Source organism: Coregonus lavaretus, assembly GCF_964263955.1.
Source record: "Coregonus lavaretus genome assembly, chromosome: 15".
Lineage (NCBI taxonomy): Eukaryota > Metazoa > Chordata > Actinopteri > Salmoniformes > Salmonidae > Coregonus > Coregonus lavaretus.
Window position 1 is genome coordinate 49,366,832 of NC_140002.1, and position 25,149 is coordinate 49,391,980.

Below are 25,149 nucleotides of genomic sequence, written 5' to 3' on the forward strand. Positions count from 1 at the left end.
ACAAAAAATATGTTCAATTGGAATTACACGTTTTGAGCACATTCTATTTGGTGATATATGATTTGATTATCATTGATTAGAACAGTGAACGCGTCGCCATTTTTTGCGTTAATTCTCCATGAATTGAAATATTATTTTATATGTGTATTTATCTTTTATTAGTAAAGAAGAAGGTAAACACTTTATCTGAATTAAAACCAGCCTGTCCGCTTACTTTACCCTGCTGCTTCACTCGTTCTCCCAAATGACTACCGCATACGGTGGTGTATAGCCTAATTACACAGTCCCTTCTTGGCACAGGATTAATTAAATATATCAACTGATCTGTTTGTGTGTGAACAAACAGAATGAAACAGCTTGACATAAAAGATAGAGGATGAATAACTCTGATCAATGGTTGAACTGTCTCCATCAGGCTACATTATGTGATAAACCCCATTATGTGATACAGCCCAATCACCTTCAGCTGACTTGTCTTCCAGCAAAGGTAGTGTCCAATGAAACCTGACATCAAACAAAGTCCATAGGCTGTACAGTTTCAATTACGGTCTTATTCAAAGTTAACTTACAGTGGGGGAAAAAAGTATTTAGTCAGCCACCAATTGTGCAAGTTCTCCCACTTAAAAAGATGAGAGAGGCCTGTAATTTTCATCATAGGTACACGTCAACTTTGACAGACAAAATGAGATTTTTTTTCTCCAGAAAATCACATTGTAGGAATTTTAATGAATTTATTTGCAAATTATGGTGGAAAATAAGTATTTAGTCAATAACAAAAGTTTCTCAATATTTTGTTATATACCCTTTGTTGGCAATGACACAGGTCAAACGTTTTCTGTAAGTCTTCACAAGGTTTTCACACACTGTTGCTGGTATTTTGGCCCATTCCTCCATGCAGATCTCCTCTAGAGCAGTGATGTTTTGGGGCTGTCGCTGGGCAACACGGACTTTAAACTCACTCCAAAGATTTTCTATGGAGTTGAGATCTGGAGACTGGCTAGGCCACTCCAGGACCTTGAAATGCTTCTTACGAAGCCACTCCTTCGTTGCCCGGGCGGTGTGTTTGGGATCATTGTCATGCTGAAAAACCCAGCCACGTTTCATCTTCAATGCCCTTGCTGATGGAAGGAGGTTTTCACTCAAAATCTCACGATACATGGCCCCATTCATTATTTCCTTTACACGGATCAGTTGTCCTGGTCCCTTTGCAGAAAAACAGCCCCAAAGCATGATGTTTCCACCCCCATGCTTCACAGTAGGTATGGTGTTCTTTGGATGCAACTCAGCATTCTTTGTCCTCCAAACACGACGAGTTGAGTTTTTACCAAAAAGTTCTATTTTGGTTTCAACTGACCGTATGACATTCTCCCAATCCTCTTCTGGATCATCCAAATGCACTCTAGCAAACTTCAGATGGGCCTGGACATGTACTGGCTTAAGCAGGGGGACACGTCTGGCACTGCAGGATTTGAGTCCCTGGCGGCGTAGTGTGTTACTGATGGTAGGCTTTGTTACTTTGGTCCCAGCTCTCTGCAGGTCATTCACTAGGTCCCCCCGTGTGGTTCTGGGATTTTTGCTCACCGTTCTTGTGATCATTTTGACCCCACGGGGTGAGATCTTGCGTGGAGCCCCAGATCGAGGGAGATTATCAGTGGTCTTGTATGTCTTCCATTTCCTAATAATTGCTCCCACAGTTAATTTCTTCAAACCAAGCTGCTTACCTATTGCAGATTCAGTCTTCCCAGCCTGGTGCAGGTCTACAATTTTGTTTCTGGTGTCCTTTGACAGCTCTTTGGTCTTGGCCATAGTGGAGTTTGGAGTGTGACTGTTTGAGGTTGTGGACAGGTGTCTTTTATACTGATAACAAGTTCAAACAGATGCCATTAATACAGGTAACGAGTGGAGGACAGAGGAGCCTCTTAAAGAAGAAGTTACAGGTCTGTGAAAGCCAGAAATCTTGCTTGTTTGTAGGTGACCAAATACTTACTTTCCACCATAATTTGCAAATAAATTCATAAAAAATCCTACAATGTGATTTTCTGGAGAAAAAAATTCTCAATTTGTCTGTCATAGTTGACGTGTACCTATGATGAAAATTACAGGCCTCTCTCATCTTTTTAAGTGGGAGAACTTGCACAATTGGTGGCTGACTAAATACTTTTTCCCCCACTATATTTACAAAAATATATATGGGGGATTGGAAATGATGCAGACAATTCCATTGATGGAAGCCACAACCTATTTGCAATATCAAAGCTGATAAAAAAAAGAAGACCCTATTCACTTCCAGTCATTCTTACCGCACAATCACCAGATGACCTTCGGACGAGTCCTGCAAAGCTTGTGGGTGTCGTAGACCAAAACGGATGACATGTTCATGAGAGTTTTTTTATTATAGCTCAAACCGTTCAGACTTTACAGACATTTTCATGAGAAGACCTGTGAAGAGTTAAGCACACCGAAGGGACCGACTTCAGATGGTAGACTAAACCATTCCAACGTTTCTGCAACTTCCTCCCCCTAACAAGCAACGTTTGAAATATGTTCTACCCTCTTGTGGCTTTGAGTCAGTGACTGGCAAAAAAGGTAGTTCTATAATTGTGGTCCTCTGTAGCTCAGCTGGAAGAGCACGGCGCTTGTAACGCCAGGGTAGTGGGTTCGATCCCCGGGACCACACATACACAAAAAAAATTATGCACGCATGACTGTAAGTCGCTTTGGATAAAAGCGTCTGCTAAATGGCATATTATTATTATATTACATAATTAAGAACAGTATCTTGCAGGATTCGTAGTTGGAATTGTAAGAGTTCGGACGACACGTTCGGGTTCGTGAGAGTCTCAGCTTTTCAGAACCGGTTTTGTGAGAAGATCTCTTTTCGGGGCGTTTGCAAATAGTCCGGGTAGCCATGATTAGCTGTTCAGAAGTCTTATGGCTTGGGGGTAGAAGCGGTTAAGAAACCTTTTGGAACTAGACTTGGCGCTCCGGTACCGCTTGCCGTGCGGTAGCAGAGAGAACAGTCTATGACTAGGGTGGCTGGAGTCTTTGACCATTTGTAGGGCCTTCCTCTGACTCTGCCTGGTATAGAGGTCCTGGATGGCAGGAAGCTTGGCCCCAGTGATGTACTGAGCCGTATGCACTACCCTCTGTAGTGCCTTGCGGTCGGAGGCCGAGCAGTTGCAACCAGTCAGGATGTTCTCGATGGTGTAGCTGTAGAACTTCTTGAGGATCTGAGGAGGTGTTTAGTCCCAGGGTCCTTAGCTTAGTGATGAGCTTTGAGGGCACTATGGTGTTGAACGCTGAGCTATAGTCAATGAATAGCATTCTCATGTAGGTGTTCCTCTTGTCCAGGTGGGAAAGGGCAGTGTGGAGTGCAAAATATATTGCATAATCTGTGGATCTGTTGGGGTGGTATGCAAATTGGAGTGGGTCTAGGGTTTCTGGGATAATGGTATTGATGTGAGCCATGACCAGCCTTTCAAAGCACTTCATGGCTACAGACGTGAGTGCTACGGGTTGGTAGTCATTTAGGCAGGTTATCTTAGTGTTCTTGGGACTATGGTGGTCTGCTTGAAACATGTTGGTATTACAGACTCAGTCAGGGACATGTTGAAAATGTCAGTGAAGACACTTGCCAGTTGGTCAGCGCTTGCTCGGAGTACACGTCCTGGTAATCTGTCTGACCCTGCGGCCTTGTGAATGTTGACCTGCTTAAAAGTCTTACTCACATCAGCTATGGAGAGTGTGATCACATAGTCATCCGGAACAGCTGATGCTCTCATGCATGCTTCAGTGTTGCTTGCCTCGAAGCGAGCATAGAAGTGATTTAGCTCGTCTTGTAGGCTTGTCTCACTGGGCAGCTCGCGGCTGTGCTTCCCTTTGTAGTCTGTAATAGTTTTCAAGCCCTGCCACATCCGACGAACGTCAGAGCCGGTGTAGTACGATTAAATCTTAGTCCTGTATTGACTCTTTGCCTGTTTGATGGTTCGTCGGAGGGCATAGCGGGATTTCTTATAAGCGTCCGGGTTAGAGTCCCGCTCCTTGAAAGCGGCAGCTCTACCCTTTAGCTCAGTGCGGATGTTGCCTGTAATCCATGGCTTCTGGTTGGGGTATGTACGTACGGTCACTGTGGGGACAATGTCATCAATGCACTTATTGATGAAGCCAGTGACTGATGTGGTGTACTCCTCAATGCTCTCGGAAGAATCCCGGAACATATTCCAGTCTGTGCTAGCAAAACAGTCCTGTAGCTTAGCATCTGCGTCAACTGACCACTTCCTTATTAACCGAGTCATTGGTGCTGCCTGCTTTAGTTTTTGCTTATAAGCAGGAATCAGGAGGATAGAGTTATGGTCAGATTTGCCAAATGGAGGCCAAGTAGAGCTTTGTACGCGTCTCTGTGTTTGGAGTAAAGGTGGTCTAGAGTTTTTCTTCCTCTGGTTGCACATTTAACATGCTGGTAGAAATTAGGTAGAACGGATTTAAGATTCCCTGCATTAAAGTCCCCGGCCACTAGGAGTGCTGCCTCTGGATGAGCGTTTTCCTGTTTACTTATGGCCTTATACAACTAATTGAGTGCAATCTTAGTGCGTGCATCGGTTTGTGGTGTTAAATAGACAGCTACGAAAAATATAGATGAAAACTCTCTTGGTAAATAGTGTGGTCTACAGTTTATCATGAGATACTCTACCCTCAGGCGAGCAAAACCTCGAGACTTCCTTAGTATTAGAATCTATGCACCAGCTGTTGTTTACAAATATACACAGACCGCCACCCCTTGTTTTACCAGAGTCAGCCGTTCTATCTTGCCGATGTAGCGTATATCCTGCCAGCTGTATGTTATCCATGTTGTCGTTCAGCCACGACTTGGTGAAACATAAGATATTACAGTTTTTAATGTCCTGTTGGTAGGATAACCGTAATCTTAGGTCGTCCAATTTATTTTCAAAAGTTTGAACATTGGCTAATAGGATTGATAGAAGAGGCAGTTTACACGCTCGCCGTCGGATCCTTACAAGGCACCCCGACCTACGTCCACGATATCTCCGTCTCTTTCTCATGCGAATGACGGGGATTTGGGCCTTGTCGGGTGTCTGTAGTATATCCTTCGCGTCCGACTCGTTAAAGAAAAAATCTTTGTCCAATACGAGGTGAGTAATCGCTGTCCTGATATCCAGAAGCTATTTTTGGTCATAAGAGACGGTGGCAGAAACATTATGTACAGAATAAATTACAAATAACGCGAAAAAACACACATAATAGTACAATTGGTTAGAGGGCTGTAAAACGGCAGCCATCTTCTCCGGCGCCATCTTCTGTACTGTTCTGTACTGTACTGCACAGTACAGTACAGTACAGTACAATAGCCTTGTTGTTATCAGCTACCTGGGCGTAGATTTATATCTTCCTGCAATTGTAATGTAACCACCAAGTGGGACAGCAGACAGACAATGCAGCAAGTGACAAGAGGAGATTCATTCGTTAATTAACTGCACAGAACAATTGGCCCTTCTAGAATCATTTGCATCAGTTGGTCCTACTCCAATGCAAAGCAATGTTGAATGATGTTGATGCAAGGTATTCTGCAATACATTGGGCTAGATTCAGAATTAGCTAATTTACTAACATAGTACTATTATAAAAGATAAACAGAAACACAATTATCCATATCTAGACTGCCCACATGCCAGGGGCTTTAAAAAAAGAAAATGTTTCCTTGTCACAGCCAAAAATTCAGGCAGAAGTAGTCCGTCTGAGAGTAAATCAAGAGGCCCGGAGAATCAATCACAGATAAACAGATGGACAGGAGTGTAAACCTGTTTCCGGTAAGACCCCAACATACCCTAACCACATATACGAACGCACACACATGCACACACGTTTACACATGCACACCAACACTCCTTCCTGTGGCATGTACATACCTGCCGGGTTTGTTGATGTACTTCTGTAGCCGTGCCTTAACCTCATCGTAGGTCAAGAAAGCCATGTAGCCAGGGTGAGTCACAGCAAGGAAGTTCCAGTTTCTCAGGATGGAGCCCCATGGCTGATAGGGAGGAGAGAAGAAGGAGAGGAGTCACACACACACACACACACACACACACACATACTTCATTTGGATCAACAATGAAACATTGTGCATGCAAGGACTCCTAATTCTTGGAGGTCACAGATGTGTGGATCCACTTGAATAACACAATAATTTAAGTGACGCACACACACACACACACACTTTATTACATCACAAGATGAGGAAACATCAGATTCCATCCTGTCTTCCATTCTTACAGTGTCCTAAACCAGGGTCACTTGTACAGAGTATGAATCTACTCAGAACTTCAAGGGCACTATTTCTTGGAGCCGGGAGAAAACCCAATTACTGATAGTATAGTGCACATAGAAGGGCCTCCCGAGTGGCGCAGCGATGAGATAAGATCATAATTGGATATGACAAAAAAGCACAAAACAATTGTGCAAAAGAGTCAGAGAGAACCCAATCCTTTGCTGTACATCAAAATGCCCTTCAAGGTCGGATGAAAAGTATCTTAACAGTTGAAATAATTCCCAGAATAGTACTGGTCAGGTGTTGCATATGCTAGAAATTGCAGATCAAGGACGTTAAGGGGGGGGGGGGAGTGGGGAGTGGGGAGTGGGGGGGACAAAAGCAATAAAAGAAAAATCAGTGAGGTTCAAGTTCTAGGTGCAGTCAAATTATTTTTTCTGAGTCTCTTCAGTGTGATGTGCCAAATGGCCACTGTGTAAATTTTTTTTTGTGAGCTAGGTAAATAAACATCTAATGACTCTGCATGCTTTCTGTTACTTTACTGTTCATTTCCATCTCACTGTGAAACTGCATTGAGTTTCCATGACTTGCTGGACCTTATTTATAAAGCACTGTGGCCTTTTTGTCTCAGTTGTGGTCACTCCTCATGGCTAGTTAGTGTGCCAGCTCCCCGTGGATTCACAGCCAATGAATCAGCTGAACACGGCCAAACCACGGGGGCGGGGGGGGGTTTAGCCTAACTGAGTGAGACTCACTCAACGACAACCCCCCCCCCCCACCCGTCATGAAGTCATATCTATTCAAAACAATGCTACATTTTTCAATAGTCCCTGGCTTTGGTGGCCCAATGGAAGTACATCAAGCTGATGGAAGCTCTAGGGGTTACAACATTAGCACGTGATAAAATAAATAATACGAGTGTGTTCCACAGACATGGGTTACATGTTTGAGTTTGAGCTATATCCATTCTCGTTTTGCTTGATGAAATGAGGCGAGGGAGAGTTTTCCTGTAAATGAGACAATACACCCACGCCAGAATTCTACTAAAAGAGAAAAATAGATGTAAAAAAGCCGGAGAAAATGAACAAATGAAATTTACCTGGAAGAGCCTGGTGAAGATGTCGAACTCAAAGACAGATATGTAGTCGTTGCAGGTGAGGTCGATGGTGGACTTAAGGGCCATGGCCTCCAGGCCAGAGCTGATGTGATGCACTTCGTGAAGGCACTGTCGGAACACTTTCCAAGGCACGATGGTCCTGGAGGGCACAACCAGACCACAAGCCAAAAGTCAGTGGTGCTAAACAACTGTCTAAAGTCACCAAAGTAACCCTGGTGGTAGCTCATAATAAGAATCACATTTTGTTATGTTACAGCATGAATTCAAAATGGATTAAATATATTACATTTTCCTACCTACACACAATAACACATAATGACAAAGTAAAAAACATGTTTTTAGACATTTTCGCAAATTCATTGAAAATTAAATACAGAAATATCTCATTTACATAAGTTTCAGCACCTTTGGCAGAGATTAATGCTGTGAGTCTTTCTGGGTACGTCTCTGAGTTTTCCACACCAGAATTGTGCAACATTTGCCTATTAATATTTTCAAAATTCTTCAAGCTCAGTCAAATTGGTTGTTGATCATTGCTAGACAACCATGTTCAGGTCTTGCCCTAGATTTTCTAGTAGATTTAAGTCAAAACTCTAACTCAGCCACATTCACCGGCTTCTTGGTAAGCAACTCCAGTATAGATTTGACCTTGTGTTGTAGGTTATTGTCCTGCTGAAAGGTGAAGTAATCTCCCAGTATCTGGTGGAAAGCAGACTGAACCAGGTTTTCCTCTAGGAATTTGCCTGTGCTTAGCTCCATTCCGTTTATTTTTTATCCTGAAAAACTCCCCAGTCCTTAACGATTACAAGCATACCCATAACATGATGCAGCCACCACTATGCTTGAAAGTATGGAGAGTGGTACTAAGTAATGTGTTGTATTGGATTTGCACCAAACATAACACTTTGCATTCAGGACAAAAAGTTAATTGCTTTGCCATACATTGCTTTTGCAGTATTACTATAGTTCCTTGTTGCAAACAGGATGCATGTTCTGTACAGGCTTCCTTCTTTTCACTCTGTCATTTAGGTTGGTATTGTGGAGTAACTACAATGTTGTTGATCCATCCTCAGTTTTCTCCTATCACAGCCATTAAACTCTGTAACTGTTTTAAAGTTACCATTGGCCTCATGGTGAAATCCCTGAGCGTTTTCCTTTCTCTCCGGCAACTGAGTTAGGAAGGACGCCTGTCTCTTTGTAGTAACTGGGTGTATTGATACACCATCCAAAGTGTAATTAATAACTTCACCATGCTCAAAAGGATATTCAATATATATTTTTTTACCCATCTACCAATAGGTGCCCTTCTTTGCAATGCATTGGAAAACCACCCTGGTCTTTGTGGTTGAACCTGTTTGAAATTCACTGCTCGACTGAAGGACCTTACAGATAATTGTGTGTGTGGGGTAGAGAGATGAGGTAGTCATTCAAAAATCATGTTAAACACTATTATTGCACAGAGTGAGTCCAACTTGTTAAGCACATTTTTACTCCTGAACTTATTTAGGCTTGCCATAACAAAGGAGTTGAATACTTCATTTCTTATTAATTTGCAAACATTTTGAAAAGCATAATTCCACTTTGGCATTATGGACTATTGTGTGAGACAACAAATCTCAATTGAATCAATTTTAAATTCAGGCTGTAACACAACAAAATGTGGAAACGGTCAATGTGGAAAAAGTGAATACTTTCTGAAGGCACTGTATCAATAAATCCAGAACAGATGAAGGATGTATATCTGCTTGACCACTTTAAAAGAGTAGGAAGCAGGGCCCTCATTTATCAATCATGCGTAGGCACAAATCTGTTCATAAACCATGCGTGGGATCATTTTCACGCAAAGTTTGAAATGTATCAATATGAATGTTTGCTTGAAAGTGTGCGTAAATTTACGCACAGCCATGACAATGCGTACACACAGTACCAAGTGGTGGAATAAAGGAACTGCTTGTCAAGTGTAGAATGGGGAAAATATGCTGTGTGAATGTGTAATGTGGGAGTAGCAATTAAAAAACAAAAGATTTGCCAGTAGATTGTCGACTTGATTCATGATGATGTTGTTTTGAGCCCCACCTGTTTAGCGGGGGAAAAAAACCCCACCTTTAATATGTGTCGCATATCAGTTTGCAAACAATGTAAAAAAATATATATAATTGTTAATAAAGCTGCATACAAACTTGGTCTCTTTATTGCTTTCTTGAGTAAGGCAGCTCCAAAATGCAGGTGTTTCAGCCTAGCTCAGTGCTTTCTGTGGTAGGGGCAGCCAGCGGAAAATACGGCGCATAGGGCTTGATAATGTTCTCTAGTTGCGCCGTGATTGGGTAATGTTCTCTAGTTGCGTCGTGATTGGCTCAGTGTTCTGTCACTCATGGGGACACTACTTCACCGCCAAATCTAAGGGTAGAGCTAGAAAATTCTAGCCCCTTGGGTGCTGCCATAGCGTTACATTAGAAGTGCCCATCCAAGAAGGCTCAAGGTCATTGACCACAGATAGAATGACGTCAAATCACATTATATCTACAGTACCTTTGATTGGACTGATCATGTCAACATCATACTTTCAAAATCTTAGCTAGCAAGCTAGCAATCATCATCATGAATCAAGTTGACAATCTACAGGCAAATATTTTTCAATCCTTGACATATGAAGATAAATAATGAAGAGAAACTACAGATAAAACGTATTGGTGCTCAACGTACATGTCTCTCCATCACGTGATAGGGTCTTTCTCACAGGCTACAAGTGAAGACAGACACATCGGGGACGGAACTGCATGCGTCCAATTCGAGGTGCATATTGAAGATATTGGAAGAACTGACCACATTTACTTTTCATCAGCGAACAAGATGAGTAGGCCTAACGAACAGCAAAAGCACTAGCTTATGTCAATCTACTATCCTCCATAGTACAAAAGTCGACCTATTCTATTCTGTGCGAGAAATACATATTCCAAACATAGTCTGGGACAGTTGTGGGATGCGATAGATCACAAATTAATACAACCACTTGCATCAAAAACATTTTTTCCGCAATGTGGCTGAGGCAACAGATCAGAACGTTTAGCTTAAAATGTTGATAAACTATTAGGCTATTTCTTCACATCATAAGAGCAGCAATGTGCACGTGGTAGTAGGCTATAAGCGTGAATGTTCCATTTGCAGAAAACACCAATATCAAAAATGACCGCAAATGCAATTATGCATGTAATGCTTTTATTATAAAGGTACATTTTTATGGTGAAAATTATCTTCCCCAAACTTGAAACTCACGTGCTGCTTATGTATGCCAGTTAGGCTCTACACCCCTTGTAAAGTGGATTCATGTGCTTAATTTTAGGAAGTTATTTGGCCACTTTAGTTGTGACACAAACCTTATCAAAACATATAGGCCTATGGGCTAGACTACATGCAGTGGTCTAAGGCATTGCATCGCAGTGCTAACTGTGCCACTAGAGATCCTGGTTCGAATCCAGGCTCTGTCGCCGCCGGCCGCGACCGGGAGACTCATGGGCGGCGCACAATTGGCCCAGCGTCGTCCAGGGTAGGGGAGGGAATGGCCGGCAGGGATGTAGCTCAGTTGATAGAGCATGGTGTTTGCAACGCCAGGGTTGTGGGTTCGATTCCCACGGGGGGCCAATATAAAAAAATAAAAAAATAAATATGTATTCACTAACTGTAAGTCGCTCTGGATAAGAGCGTCTGCTAAATGACTAAAATGTAAAATGTAAATGTAATGTGTGTGACTATGATTAGAAACATTTGCAAAAAAAGGCATTGTTTCTTATGCTGGGCATCATTCACAAGTGATAATATATAATTCACAAGTGATAGGCTAATATTGTCACCCATCAGACTATTCTTGATTTCATCTTGCCTTTACTAACACTCGTCCGCTGCCTCCGCATAACCATTCCCTGCCACGGCGCTAAGGATTCTAGCTACTAGAGGAAACCAATCACGTTGTGATGGAGGAGCTAAGACAGCTGTTGGAGGAACGGATCAACCGCTTAGAAGATTTAGTCACCAGAGCGCTCCTCCGGTCGGACTGTGGGTCTTGTCCGGTAGGTGAATCAACAAATGCTAAGGCTAATATAGCAAAACAAGCTAACCTAAGGCTAGAGAGCTCTAAAGATTTCCCTATACTTGATAGAACGCAGTCAAAACTGGTGAACAGATCAGAGCAATTTCAGAGCAAACGGCTGAATGAGACGATAACACAGCTTGAAAAACGTGAGAGTGAACAATTCATTGACTCTGTAGCAGCTACTCTAGGGGTCGAGCTACCAAATGCTAACGGACAGACACAGATTGGTATACAAGGGATTACTTAAAATTTTGACCACTTGGTCACGGACCTGGCTGACACTCTCCCCTGGACATGTGCTAATGCCACTGGAATAACCGCAGAGGCTTTCAAACCAGCCTTTCCCAATGACACATCTTATTGGCATAGCACCGGGGCTAGACCGAAGGCATCAACTCCAGCGGGGACTTGGTCTGAAGTTGTGCGCTGCAGAGGCAAATCCAGCGAGAAATCAAATTAGAGAGCACCAACCCTCAATCCACCACCTGAATTTACACTGCAAAACAGGTACGAACCACTGACTCGGATCGAAATGTGTGTAAATGAACCTAGGGAAGCTAATTACAACACTAGCATTAGGGCTAATCAAAATCTAAGAAATAGCCCTAAAACCACTGATAGGATGAGGGAAAGAAGAAACTTTGCTAACTCCACGTTTGATAAGCCAGATACTACATTGATTGGGGATGACATAACCATGCATATCAGAATGGCAAAGACTGAAAATCTAACCATGGCTGACACATCGGTCAGAGAGCTAACAGAAATGTTGCCAGTTATTCTCTCTACACATCCAAGCAACATGCAGATTATTATCCACACTGGGTCTTTTGACATTCTACAAAGGAAAACTGGCTCTGAGATCCTGAAAAATGATTTTTCTATGCTACTGAAGAAAATAAACAACTTTCAACAACATGTTTTCATCTCAGGCCCCATTCCAACCTTGGGGAAAATAATTTAATATTTTAGCAGACTCCTTGGGCTAAATACATGGTTGACATCGGCATGCCTCAATCATGGGATAGGGTTTATTGACAATTTCAATATTTTTTGAACTGTCAAGACCGCTTTAGACCTGATGGGGTTCATCCAAACATCATGGGATGCCGGCTGCTTGGTGCCAACATACGTCATGCTCTTGGAATGCCATTCACAAACAAGATCAGCATGAAGGACATTTCTCATAGGCAGAGTATCCACCCCCCCTCTCTTGTCCCTTTAACTAAAATCACCCAGTGCTTTCAGAAGTTGTCCTTGTCCCAAACAGGGGCACAACAACTCCCCTCCCCCCCAAATAACTTTTTGCACTACTTTACACTTTTGATCTCACTCAACATGTGAAAGAGCCCACACACACTCAAGGCCACATTTTAGATCTGGTTATCTCTAAAGGTCTCGATATTTCCTCTGTTATGGTTAAAGACATGGCCCTGTCTGATCATTTCTGTGTCTTTTTTGAATCACTTATCACCCCGAATATTCCAGTAAACTCAGTTTCTGTTAAGAAAAGGTATATTAATGAGAGTACCAATGCTCAGTTTATGGAAGCCATAGCTATCTCTCCAATAATAAGTGCTGAGTCAGTTGATGTACTCCTGGATAATTTTTATGCCAAAATATTGAATGTCATGGATCGTGTTGCACCGGTAAAGGTAAAGAAAACTATGAGCAAACAGAAAACACCATGGAGAACCACCATGATGGTAAGCGCCCTGAAAAGAGAATGTAGGAAAGCGGAACGTAAGTGGAGGAAAACTAAACTTCAAATTCACTATGACATCTATAAACAAAGCCTTGGTAGCTTCAACAATGAGTTACGCAGGGCCAGACAGCAACATTTATCGGGAATGATCAACAAGAATATCAACAATACCCGCACTCTATTTGTCATGGTCGACAAGCTTACAAACCCAATAAAGCAGATACCATCAGAACTCATGTCCACTGTGAAATGTAATGAATTTGCGTGTTTCTTTAGTGAAAAAATTATAAGTATACAGTGGGGAAAAAAAGTATTTAGTCAGCCACCAATTGTGCAAGTTCTCCCACTTAAAAAGATGAGAGAGGCCTGTAATTTTCATCATAGGTACACGTCAACTATGACAGACAAAATGAGGAAAAAAAATCCAGAAAATCACATTGTAGGATTTTTAATGAATTTATTTGCAAATTATGGTGGAAAATAAGTATTTGGTCAATAACAAAAGTTTCTCAATACTTTGTTATATACCCTTTGTTGGCAATGACACAGGTCAAACGTTTTCTGTAAGTCTTCACAAGGTTTTCACACACTGTTGCTGGTATTTTGGCCCATTCCTCCATGCAGATCTCCTCTAGAGCAGTGATGTTTTGGGGCTGTCGCTGGGCAACACAGACTTTCAACTCCCTCCAAAGATTTTCTATGGGGTTGAGATCTGGAGACTGGCTAGGCCACTCCAGGACCTTGAAATGCTTCTTACGAAGCTACTCCTTCGTTGCCCGGGCGGTGTGTTTGGGATCATTGTCATGCTGAAAGACCCAGCCACGTTTCATCTTCAATGCCCTTGCTGATGGAAGGAGGTTTTCACTCAAAATCTCACGATACATGGCTCCATTCATTCTTTCCTTTTCACGGATCAGTCGTCCTGGTCCCTTTGCAGAAAAACAGCCCCAAAGCATGATGTTTCCACCCCCATGCTTCACAGTAGGTATGGTGTTCTTAGGATGCAACTCAGCATTCTTTGTCCTCCAAACACGACAAGTTCTATTTTGGTTTCATCTGACCATATGACATATGACATTCTCCCAATCCTCTTCTGGATCATCCAAATGCACTCTAGCAAACTTCAGACGGGCCTGGACATGTACTGGCTTAAGCAGGGGGACACGTCTGGCACTGCAGGATTTGAGTCCCTGGCGGCGTAGTGTGTTACTGATGGTAGGCTTTGTTACTTTGGTCCCAGCTCTCTGCAGGTCATTCACTAGGTCCCCCCGTGTGGTTCTGTGATCATTTTGGGTGAGATCTTGCGTGGAGCCCCAGATCGAGGGAGATTATCAGTGGTCTTGTATGTCTTCCATTTCCTAATAATTGCTCCCACAGTTGATTTCTTCAAACCAAGCTGCTTACCTATTGCAGATTCAGTCTTCCCTGCCTGGTGCAGGTCTATAATTTTGTTTCTGGTGTCCTTTGACAGCTCTTTGTTCTTGGCCATAGTGGAGTTTGGAGTGTGACTGTTTGAGGTTGTGGACAGGTGTCTTTTATACTGATAACAAGTTCAAACAGGTGCCATTAATACAGGTAACGAGTGGAGGACAGAGGAGCCTCTTAAAGAAGAAGTTACAGGTCTGTGAGAGCCAGAAATCTTGCTTGTTTGTAGGTGACCAAATACTTATTTTCCACCATCATTTGCAAATAAATTCATTAAAAATCCTACAATGTGATTTTCGGGATTTTTTTTCCTCAATTTGTCTGTCATAGTTGACGTGTACCTATGATGAAAATTACAGGCCTCTCTCATCTTTTTAAGTGGGAGAACTTGCACAATTGGTGGCTGACTAAATAATTTTTTTCTCCACTGTAAGACGGACCATCAAAACCGCTCAGTCTAAAAAGGACTCTGTACCGTCACCACGACCACCAAGACGTAACTTGGTAATTATGTCGCATTTTAATACAATTGATCAAAAATCCCTAGAAGAAACAGTTCGACATCTTAAAGCTTCCACTTGCTGTCTCGACACATTGCCATCAGACTTTTTTTAAACAATTTTTAACTCTATAACAATGGACTTACAGAAAATAGTTAATAGCTCTCTGCAATCAGGCATTTTCCCAACGTCTCTAAAAACAGCTGCCATTAAGCCCCTATTAAAAAAAGAGAACACTGGATGCATCTATAATGAACAACTATAGACCTGTATCAAATCTCCCTTTTATAGCCAAGATCATTGAGAAGGTTGTCTTCAATCAACTCAGCAATTTTGTGACCTCATGCGGTCTCTTAGACCAATTTCAGTCAGGTTTCTGACCTCACCACAGTACTGATTAAAGTTTTAAATGATATACGGCTGAATACTGATTCTGATAAAGTAACAGTTCTGGTTCTATTAGATCTCAGTGCAGCATTTGACACTGTCGATCATGGAACACTTATAGATAGGCTGGAAAAGTGGGTAGGACTCTCCGGGACAGTCCTTGATTGGTTCAGATCTTATCTAGATGGCCGGAGTTACTTTGTCACCATTGGTAATCATGAATCTGATAGGGTGGCTATGACATGCGGAGTTCCACAGGGATCAGTTCTCGGACCGATTCTGTTTAATCTCTATATGCTACCTCTGGGCCAAATTTTACAGAACAACAACATTAGCTACCACAGCTATGCTGATGATACTCAAATATATATGGCTCTCGAACCGTATGACAACAGCTCAATAGACTCTCTGTGTCACTGTATAGAGCACATAAATACCTGGATGAACCAAAATTGTCTACAATTAAACCAAGATAAAACTGAGATTATTGTGTTTGGCAACAAAAATAAAAGAACAAGTATTAGTACAGAGCTGGATTCTCGGGTCCTTAAAACCATCGATCAAGTGCGTAATCTTGGTGTTCTGATAGACTCAGACATCACATTTAACAGTCATATCAAAGCGGTCACCAAAACAGCATTCTATCATCTAAAAAATATAGCCAGAATCAAAGGCTTGGTGTCCCAAAAAGATCAAGAGAAGCTCATCCATGCTTTTATCTCTAGTAGGGTTGACTACTGTAATGGCCTCTTAACAGGACTCCAGAAAAAGACTGTAAAAAAGCTGCAGCTAATTCAGAATACAGCTGCTAGAATGTTAACCAGGACCAAGAGAACGGAGCACATCACTCCGGTTCTTAAATCTTTACATTGGCTTCCAGTCAGTTACAGAATTGATTTCAAAGTGGTGCTTTTAGTTTATAAATCTTTGAATGGTTTAGGACCCGAGTACATGTCTGATATGTTTGAAGAATATAAACCGAGCAGGGCTCTTAGATCCATGAACACAGGTCAGCTAGTAGAGCCCAGAGCCCAAACTAAACATGGAGAAGCTGCGTTTAGCACTGATGCTGTACACAACTGGAATAAACTACCAAAAGATCTTAGATGTGCCCCAAACTTATCCATTTTTAAATCCAGGTTAAAAACGCTTCTCTTTTCACGTGCCTACGACTGAGCACTTAAACTTAACCACACTGTTTAGCCTTATAGCTTCCTATGTTCTTATACCATTTTTAATTTTTAATTTTTATATGTTTGTTTTTTTATTGTATTTTTATTATTATGATGTTTTCATTATTTTTGATAAACATCTTTGTAAAGCACATTGAATTGCTTCGATGTATGAATTGTGCTATATAAATACACTTGCTTGCTTGCTTTACATATACTAAATAACATATGTGTGAAATTTGTTTTGATTTAGAATGGACCATTATCATGCACCTGTCTCGAAACAGGGGCAGCGAGAAAACATACTTGTCATCTATAAATAGCGAATGAAGGACGCTTTTCCCGTGGTTCATTTTCATGCCAGCCAGGTAGGCTATACTCTTGTTGTGGTCCTCTGTAGCTCAGCTGGTAGAGCACGGTGCTTGTAACGCCAAGGTAGTGGGTTCGATCCCCGGGACCACCCATACACAAAAATGTATGCTCGCATGACTGTAAGTCGCTTTGGATAAAAGCGTCTGCTAAATGGCATATTATTATTATTATTACTATTTGAAAAGAGAAGCAATGTGCTTAATATTAGGAAATAAATATAGTAGGCCTAGCCTATCGAAAGCTGATGGGATCCCCCTCTTTTTAATAGAGGCCATCACTCTTTTCTCACGCAATTGCATAGCCTATAGAAATGTTGCGCAACATGAGCACATGGACTCTCATGAAGTGTTTGATTTTCAATTAAATTTGCATTGATGTCAGAGTGATTAGAACAGGGGTGTCAAACGTCCGGCCCGCGGGCCGGATCAGGCCCGCAAACGGGTTTAATCCGGCCCGCGAGATTTTGTAAAGTATAAAAATGCGCTGCAATTTTTCAATAAAATAAACTGCTGTTCCAATTGCGTCCACTGGATGGCGCAATAGCAATTGTGTTAAGCAAGCAAACTGTTTATACCGGGGCAGAGCAAGTAGGTCAAGCACGTGCAGCCAGTCCGGATGAGCTACTTTGTTTTGCCCGCGATATTTATTACGGCTTCTACTTTTAACATTATGTGCTTTGGCACCCTCATTGCCCCAATATGTCTCTGTCAAAAAAGAGAAAAGTGGACGCAGAGTGCAGAGTGTTCCAAGAAAAATGGTCATCCTCCTATTTATTCACGGAATTGAATGGGAAAGCTGTATGTTTGGTGTGTTCACAGCATGTTGCAGTGCTGAAAGAATATAACCTTCGTCGCTACTATGTGAGTCTTCATGCCGACAAATATGACAACTTTCAAGGACAGCGGAGAAGAGAGAAGGTGAATGAACTGTTGGCGGGTCTGAAGAAACAGCAGTCTGTGTTTACTTACAGCCGAGACATCAGTGACGCTGCAGTGAAAGCTAGCTACCTCATTGCTAATGAAATCGCAGTGGCTTCAAAACCATTTAGTGAGGGTGAATTTGTAAAAACATGCATGATGAAGGCAGCGGAGATTGTGTGCCCTGAAAAGCGTCAGGCTTTGTAAATATCAGCCTGACAAGAAATACAGTTGCAGACAGGATTTCCGATCTTTCAGTGGATTTGGACAGCCAGTTGAAGCAAAAAGTAAAGTCATTTATTGTGTTTTCGGTTGCAATTGATGAAAGCACGGACATTACAGATGTTGCACAACTGGCCATTTTCATCCGCGGAGTTGATGACACATTGACCGTCACCGAGGAGTTCGTGGAGTTGGTGCCGATGACAGATACAACGACAGCAGCTGATATTTTCACCGCACTCGTCGGCGCGCTGGACAGGGTCGGAGTGGACTGGTCCCACGCTGTCAGCCTGGCTACAGATGGTGCGCCCTCAATGATCGGGAAAAAAGCAGGCGTTGTGACAAAGTTCAGAGAGAAAGTGCAATCCGCAAATGGAGGACGTGATTTTTTTACTTTTCACTGTATTTTGCACCAGGAGGCTTTGTGTTGCAAGTCATTAAAGATGGATAACGTCATGAAGGTGGTCATCCAAACTGTTAATTTCATCCGATCCAGAAGCCTGAATCACCGTCAGTTTGACAGCCTTCTCAGAGAGAAAGACCACATCTATGGCCTGCCATACCACACTGAGGTAAGATGGTTAAGCCGAGGTGCTGTGCTGAGGCGTTTCTTTGATTTACGAGAAGAAATTGAACAGTTCATGGAAGAAAAGGGCAAACCAGTGTTAGAATTTCATTCCGCAGAATGGATGCAGGACCTTGCATTTATGGTGGATGTTACAGAGCACCTGAATAACTTGAACAAACAGCTGCAAGGGCGCAACAAAGTTGTCACGCAGTATTATGACAGCATACGTTCTTTCAAGTTGAAGCTGTCATTGTGGGAGACGCAACTCGCCGGTGGTGATGCAGCTCACTTCCCCTGTCTGAAAAATGTGTGCGCGACCCAACATGTGGCAGACATGAAGAGGTTCAAAGATAAAATAACGGGACTGTTACGGGAGTTTGTGCAACGCTTTCAGATTTTTGGTGAACTGGAGAAAGACATCAACGTTTTTTGCTCGCCATTCACCGTGAATCCCTCTGATCTGCCCGTCAGCATCCAACTTGAAATAATAGACTTGCAGTGTGACTCGGATTTGAAGGGCAAATTTGCCGCAGCTGGCTTGGACACATTTTATCAGAATCTCTTGCCAGGTTACCCCAACTTGACAGCCCTCGCTGCAAAACTGTTGTGCATGTTTGGAACCACATATCTTTGTGAGCAAGTTTTCTCTGTAATGAGCATAAATAAAACAAAGCTGCGCTCAAGGCTCACGCACAAGCACTTGAATCACATCCTGAAGTTGGCTGCCACTCAGGATGTGACGCCTGATATTGATGCGCTGGTGAAAGCTAAAAGATGCCAGGTATCAGGAGTCAAATAAACTATGCAACCCCACTTAAAGTGCTGCATGAGACACCCTGATATAGTTCTGTGATCTGTGATATACTTCTGTGAATCACTGAGGCATTGTGTGTTTGTGTTCTTTGTCCTCAGAACTTTCAAATAACTTGAGGTGTTTTATGATTAATAGTGATGTTGTGCTTTTGGACACACTGTCCTCAGGCTCCAGCTTTATGTTTATATGTTTTTATGTTGATGTGCTATTGTTTTTAATTGATTTTATTTTATTTGTATATTTAACCTATTCTTGACTCTGTGGTTCTTACACTTGTTTGGGGAACAGGATTTCATTATTTGTATCTACATTTCTGCCTGAGAAATGACACCCTTATATAGTTCTGTGATCTGTGAAACAGTTCTGTTAATCACTGAGGCATTGTGTGTTTGTGTGTTCTTTTTCTTTAGAATTTTCAAATAAACTTGAGGTGTTTTATGATTAATAGTTATGTTGTGCTTGTACTATTTTGGACACACTGTCCTCAGGCTCCAGCTTTATGTTTTATGTTGATCGTATTAAAACAAAGAAAACAATCTGAAGTTGTTGTTTTTAAGTTATATATACCATGATTTTACCGGTCCAGCCCACTTGGGAATAGATTTTCCTCCATGTGGCCCCTGAGCTAAAATGAGTTTGACACCCCTGGATTAGAGGGACAATAGAGTGCTGAGTACCAGGCAGTTTGCAAGTTTCGTAGGCTAGTAATGACCATCAGCAGCAGCAGAGCTTGCAGAAGCCTAATTACCGTGACTCAACGGTCACGTGGAACTTGACTGCCGTCATGACCCGTGACCGCCAGTGTGGCGGTAATACGGTCACCGTAACAGCCCTAGTGGAGACCCGAGGAACCTCAAGATTTAACCCTGTGAGCGGGTTTGGTAACTCATGTTTTTATACTTCAACAACGAAGTTAGGTAAGTCGGAAGCTTGTGTAGTAGAGCTTTGTAAACAAAAAGGGAATAGTGAAGTGATCTACGGGACTTTAATGAGGACCAGCCAACCTTCTGATACAGGATGCAGTGATGAGGATTACAACTGTCACATGTGATAAAGCGAAGGGCGCTATGGTAGATGCCATCAAAAGGTTTAAAAGTAGTGGCTGCTGAATTCTGGTAAATTGTGTCACCATAATCAAGAACTGGCAGGAAAGTTGACTGTACAATCTGCTTCCTGCTGTTTAGGGAGAGGCAAGTACGATTTCTAAAAAAGAAGCCCACTTTAAATCGTAACTTTTTAACTAGGTCATTGGTATGTTTTTTAAACGTTAAATCCTTGTCAATCCAAAAGCCCAGATATTTATAGACGCGAACCCGATCATTAGCTGGCTGGCTATCTTGCTGGCTAAGATAACTGCATGTAACTGTTGAGATGGGGTTATGTATTTCCAAAACTTTGGTTTACTTTATTGTTGCTCAATTCACTATTAAAGCTGTAAATTAGCTAACTAGGTGTTTATAGCCACTGGCTGACTCATGCAGCGCTAACGTGGTAGGGCTGGAAGGGCTAAGGTGTTTATAGCCACTGGCTGACTCAGGCACTGCTAACGATTTGGTTTAATTTGAAGTTATACATTGAAAATATTTCTGTCAGAGTTTACATTGTAGGGTCATCTTAATGTTATATCGCCCCTAAAAAAAAATCTGAATTCTGATCGGTGTAATAACTCGAAAAATTTAAAATTGGGATGTAACTTTGTAACTTTGGGTCTTTTGATGCGTATACTAATGCAAATCCATATGTTACATGTGGTAACATTTTTGACACCTTCACCTTAAACTTTTACTGCAGTAGGAGAAATCAGGGTCACACAGAGTGTTTCTACGTAGTCTTAAACAAATCTACTTTGAAACAAAAGTATACACCTCACACACATGATTATGGGCTTAACAAAAAGAAGACACCTGTACCATTTCAGATATAGAGTTCAAACGTATTCAAGTTTGAGTTTGCATCCCAATATTACACTTTATATACAGTACCAGTCAAAAGTTTGGAAACACCTACTCATTCCAGGGTTTTTCTTTATTTTTACTATTTTCTACATTGTAGAATTAATAGTGAAGACATCAAAACTATGAAATAACACATATAGAATCATGTAGTAACCCAAAAAGTGTTAAACAAAATCAAAATATTTTATATTTGAGATTCTTCAAAGTAGCTACCCTTTGCCTTGATGACAGCTTTGTACTCTTGGCATTCTCTCAACCAGCTTCATGAGGTAGTCACCTGGAATGCATTTCAATTAACAGGTGTGCCTTGTTAAAAGTTAATTTGTGGAATTTCTTTCCTTCTTCGTGCGTTTGAGCCAATCAGTTGTGTTGTGACTAGGGGTGGTATACAGAGATAGCCCTATTTGGTAAAATACCAAGTCCATATTATGCCAAGAACAGCTCAAATAAGCAAAAAGAAACGACAGTCCATCATTACTTTAAGACATGAAGGTCAGTCAATACGGAACATTTCAATAACTTTGAAGGTTTCTTCAAGTGCAGTCGCAAAAACCATCAAACGCTATGATGAAACTGGCTCTCATGAGGACCGCCACAGGAAAGGAAGACCCAGAGGATAAGTTCATTAGAGTTAACGGCACCTAAGATTGCAGCCCAAATAAATGCTTCACAGAGTTCAAGTAACAGACACATCTCAACATCAACTGTTTAGAAGAGACTGTGTGAATCGAATTGCTGCAAAGAAACCACTACTAAAGGACACCAATAAGAAGAAGAGACTTTCTTGGGCCAAGAAACACGAGCAATAGAAATTAGACCAGTGGAAATCTGTCCTTTGGCCTGATGAGTCCAAATTTGAGATCTTTGGTTCCAACCGTCGTGTCTTTGTGAGACGCAGAGTAGGTGAATGGATGATCTATGCATGTGTGGTTTCCACCGTGAAGCATGGAGGAGGAGATGTGATGGTGTGGGGGTGCTTTGCTGGTGACACCGTCAGTGATTTATTTAGAATTCAAGGCACACTTAACCAGCATGGCTACCACAGCATTCTGCAGTGATATGCCATCCCATCTGGTTTATGCTTAGTGGGACTATCATGTGTTCTTCAACAGGACAATGACCCAAAACACACCTCCAGGCTGTGTAAGGGCTATTTGACCAAGGAGAGTGATGGAGTGCTGCATCAGATGACCTGGCCTCCACAATCACCCAACCTCAACCCAATTGAGATGGTTTGGGATGAGTTGGACCGCAGAGTGAAGGAAAAGCAGCCAACAAGTGCTCAACATATGTGGGAACTCATTCAAGACTGTTGGAAAAGCATTCCTCATGAAGCTGGTTGAGAGAATGCCAAGAGTGTGCAAAGCTGTCATCAAGGCAAAAGGTGGCCATTTGAAGATTCTCAAATATAAAATATATTTTGATTAGTTTAACACTTTTTTAAATACTTAACTCAGCAAAAAAAGAAACATCCTCTCACTGTCATCTGCGTTTATTTTCAGCAAACTTAACATGTGTAAATATTTGTATGAACATAACAAGATTCAACAACTGAGACATAAACTGAAGAAGTTCCACAGATTTGTGACTAACAGAAATTGAATAATGTGTCCCTGAACAAAGGGGGGGTCAAAATCAAAAGTAGCAGTCAGTATCTGGTGTGGCCACCAGCTGCATTAAGTACTGCAGTGCATCTCCTCCTCATGGACTGCACCAGATTTGCCAGTTCTTGCTATGAGATGTTACCCCACTCTTCCACCAAGGCACCTGCAAGTTCCCGAACATTTCTGGGGGAATGGCCCTAGCCCTCACCCTCCGACCCAACAGGTCCCAGACGTGCTCAATGGGATTGAGATCCGGGCTCTTCGCTGGCCATGGCAGAACACTGACATTCCTGTCTTGCAGGAAATCATGCACAGAACGAGCAGTATGGCTGGTGGCATTGTCATGCTGGAGGTTCATGTCAAGATGAGCCTGCAGGAAGGGTACCACATGAGGGAGGAGGATGTCTTCCCTGTAATGCACAGTGTTGAGATTGCCTGCAATGACAACAAGCTCAGTCCGATGATGCTGTGACACACCGCCCCAGACCATGACGAACCCTCCACCTCCAAATCGATCCCGCTCCAGAGTACAGGCCTCGGTGTAATTCTCATTCCTTCGACGATTAATGCGAATCCAACCATCACCCTTGGTGTGACAAAACCGCGACTCGTCAGTGAAGAGCACTTTTTGCCAGTCCTGTCTGGTCCAGCGATGGGGGGTTTGTGCCCATAAGCAACGTTGTTGCCGGTGATGTCAGGTGAGGACCTGCCTTACAACAGGCCTACAAGCCCTCAGTCCAGCCTCTCTCAGCCTATTGCGGACAGTCTGAGCACTGATGGAGGGATTGTGCGTTCCTGGTGTAACTCGGGAAGTTGTTGTTGCCATCCTGTACCTGTCCCACAGGTGTGATGTTCGGATTTACCGATCCTGTGCAGGTGTTGTTACACGTGGTCTGCCACTGCGAGGACGATCAGTTGTCCGTCCTGTCTCCCTGTAACGCTGTCTTAGGCGTCTCACAGTACGGACATTGCAATTTATTGCCCTGGCCACATCTGCAGTGCTCATGCCTCCTTGCAGCATGCCTAAGGCACGTTCACGCAGATGAGCAGGGACCCTGTGCATCTTTCTTTTGGTGTTTTTCAGAGTCAGTAGAAAGGCCTCTTTAGTGTCCTAAGTTTTCATAACTGTGACCTTAATTGCCTACCGTCTGTAAGCTGTTAGTGTCTTAACGACCATTCCACAGGTGCATGTTCATTAATTGTTTATGGTTCATTGAACAAGCATGGGAAACAGTGTTTAAACCCTTTACAATGAAGATCTGTGAAGTTATTTAGATTTTTACGAATTATCTTTGAAAGACATTGTCCTGAAAAAGGGACGTTTCTTTTTTTGTTGAGTTTCCATGATTCCATATGTGTTATTTCATAGTTTTGATGTCTTCACTATTATTCTACAATGTAGAAAATAGTAAAAATAAAGAAAAAACATTGAATGAGTAGGTGTGTCCAAACGTTTGGTACTGTACGTCACAGAAGACTGAAATATAACAAAACCATTTGACATAGAAACACTGGAGTTTTGGCTGGGTTTTTGAATGAATGTGAATTATGAATTATTAAAAATATTAATAATATTCCACTCATGAAGCCACTAGAGGGCGATTTGGTAATTTGCCTGCAGTAATGGACTACGTCGTCATCTCACTAAACATACTATGTGAGGAGAGGGTTACCATAATCAGGGGTGAAAGTAAAGCGGTACGGTCCGGTACGGCGTCCTGGCAAAATATATAGTGGGGGTACGCCGTACCGGTAAAATGTGAGCCTATCACAATTAATACAACTGCCCAATAAACTATAGGCTATTACACCATAATTTAACATTACTGCATGCCAGCCACATGGAAAATCTGAGAATTGACTGGAAACCGGGAGGTATACGCTCCAAATTGCGTTGTGGTTTGAGGAGAACACTTACATTTTGTCAAGGCGGAGACGCTCGCGGACAAGGCAGAGATGAGTGGCCGAGACGAGACGCTGGTCGTGGACAAGAGTGGATGAATCAATTCAGGCTACAAGTG

The 25,149-nt window shown here is 42.2% G+C and overlaps 1 protein-coding gene across 1 annotated transcript in view; it reads right to left on the reverse strand.

The window, feature by feature from the left end:
* Positions 1 to 25,149, reverse strand: part of cblb (Cbl proto-oncogene B, E3 ubiquitin protein ligase) — a 201,857-nt gene that overhangs the window by 81,530 nt on the left and 95,178 nt on the right. Inside the window, exons 5-6 of the mRNA XM_084178229.1 lie at positions 7,383 to 7,539; positions 5,925 to 6,046 (exon numbers count right to left, since the gene is read on the reverse strand). Of these exons, the coding sequence (XP_084034355.1) occupies positions 5,925 to 6,046; positions 7,383 to 7,539 (279 nt within the window). The remainder of the gene's footprint in view (positions 1 to 5,924; positions 6,047 to 7,382; positions 7,540 to 25,149) is intronic.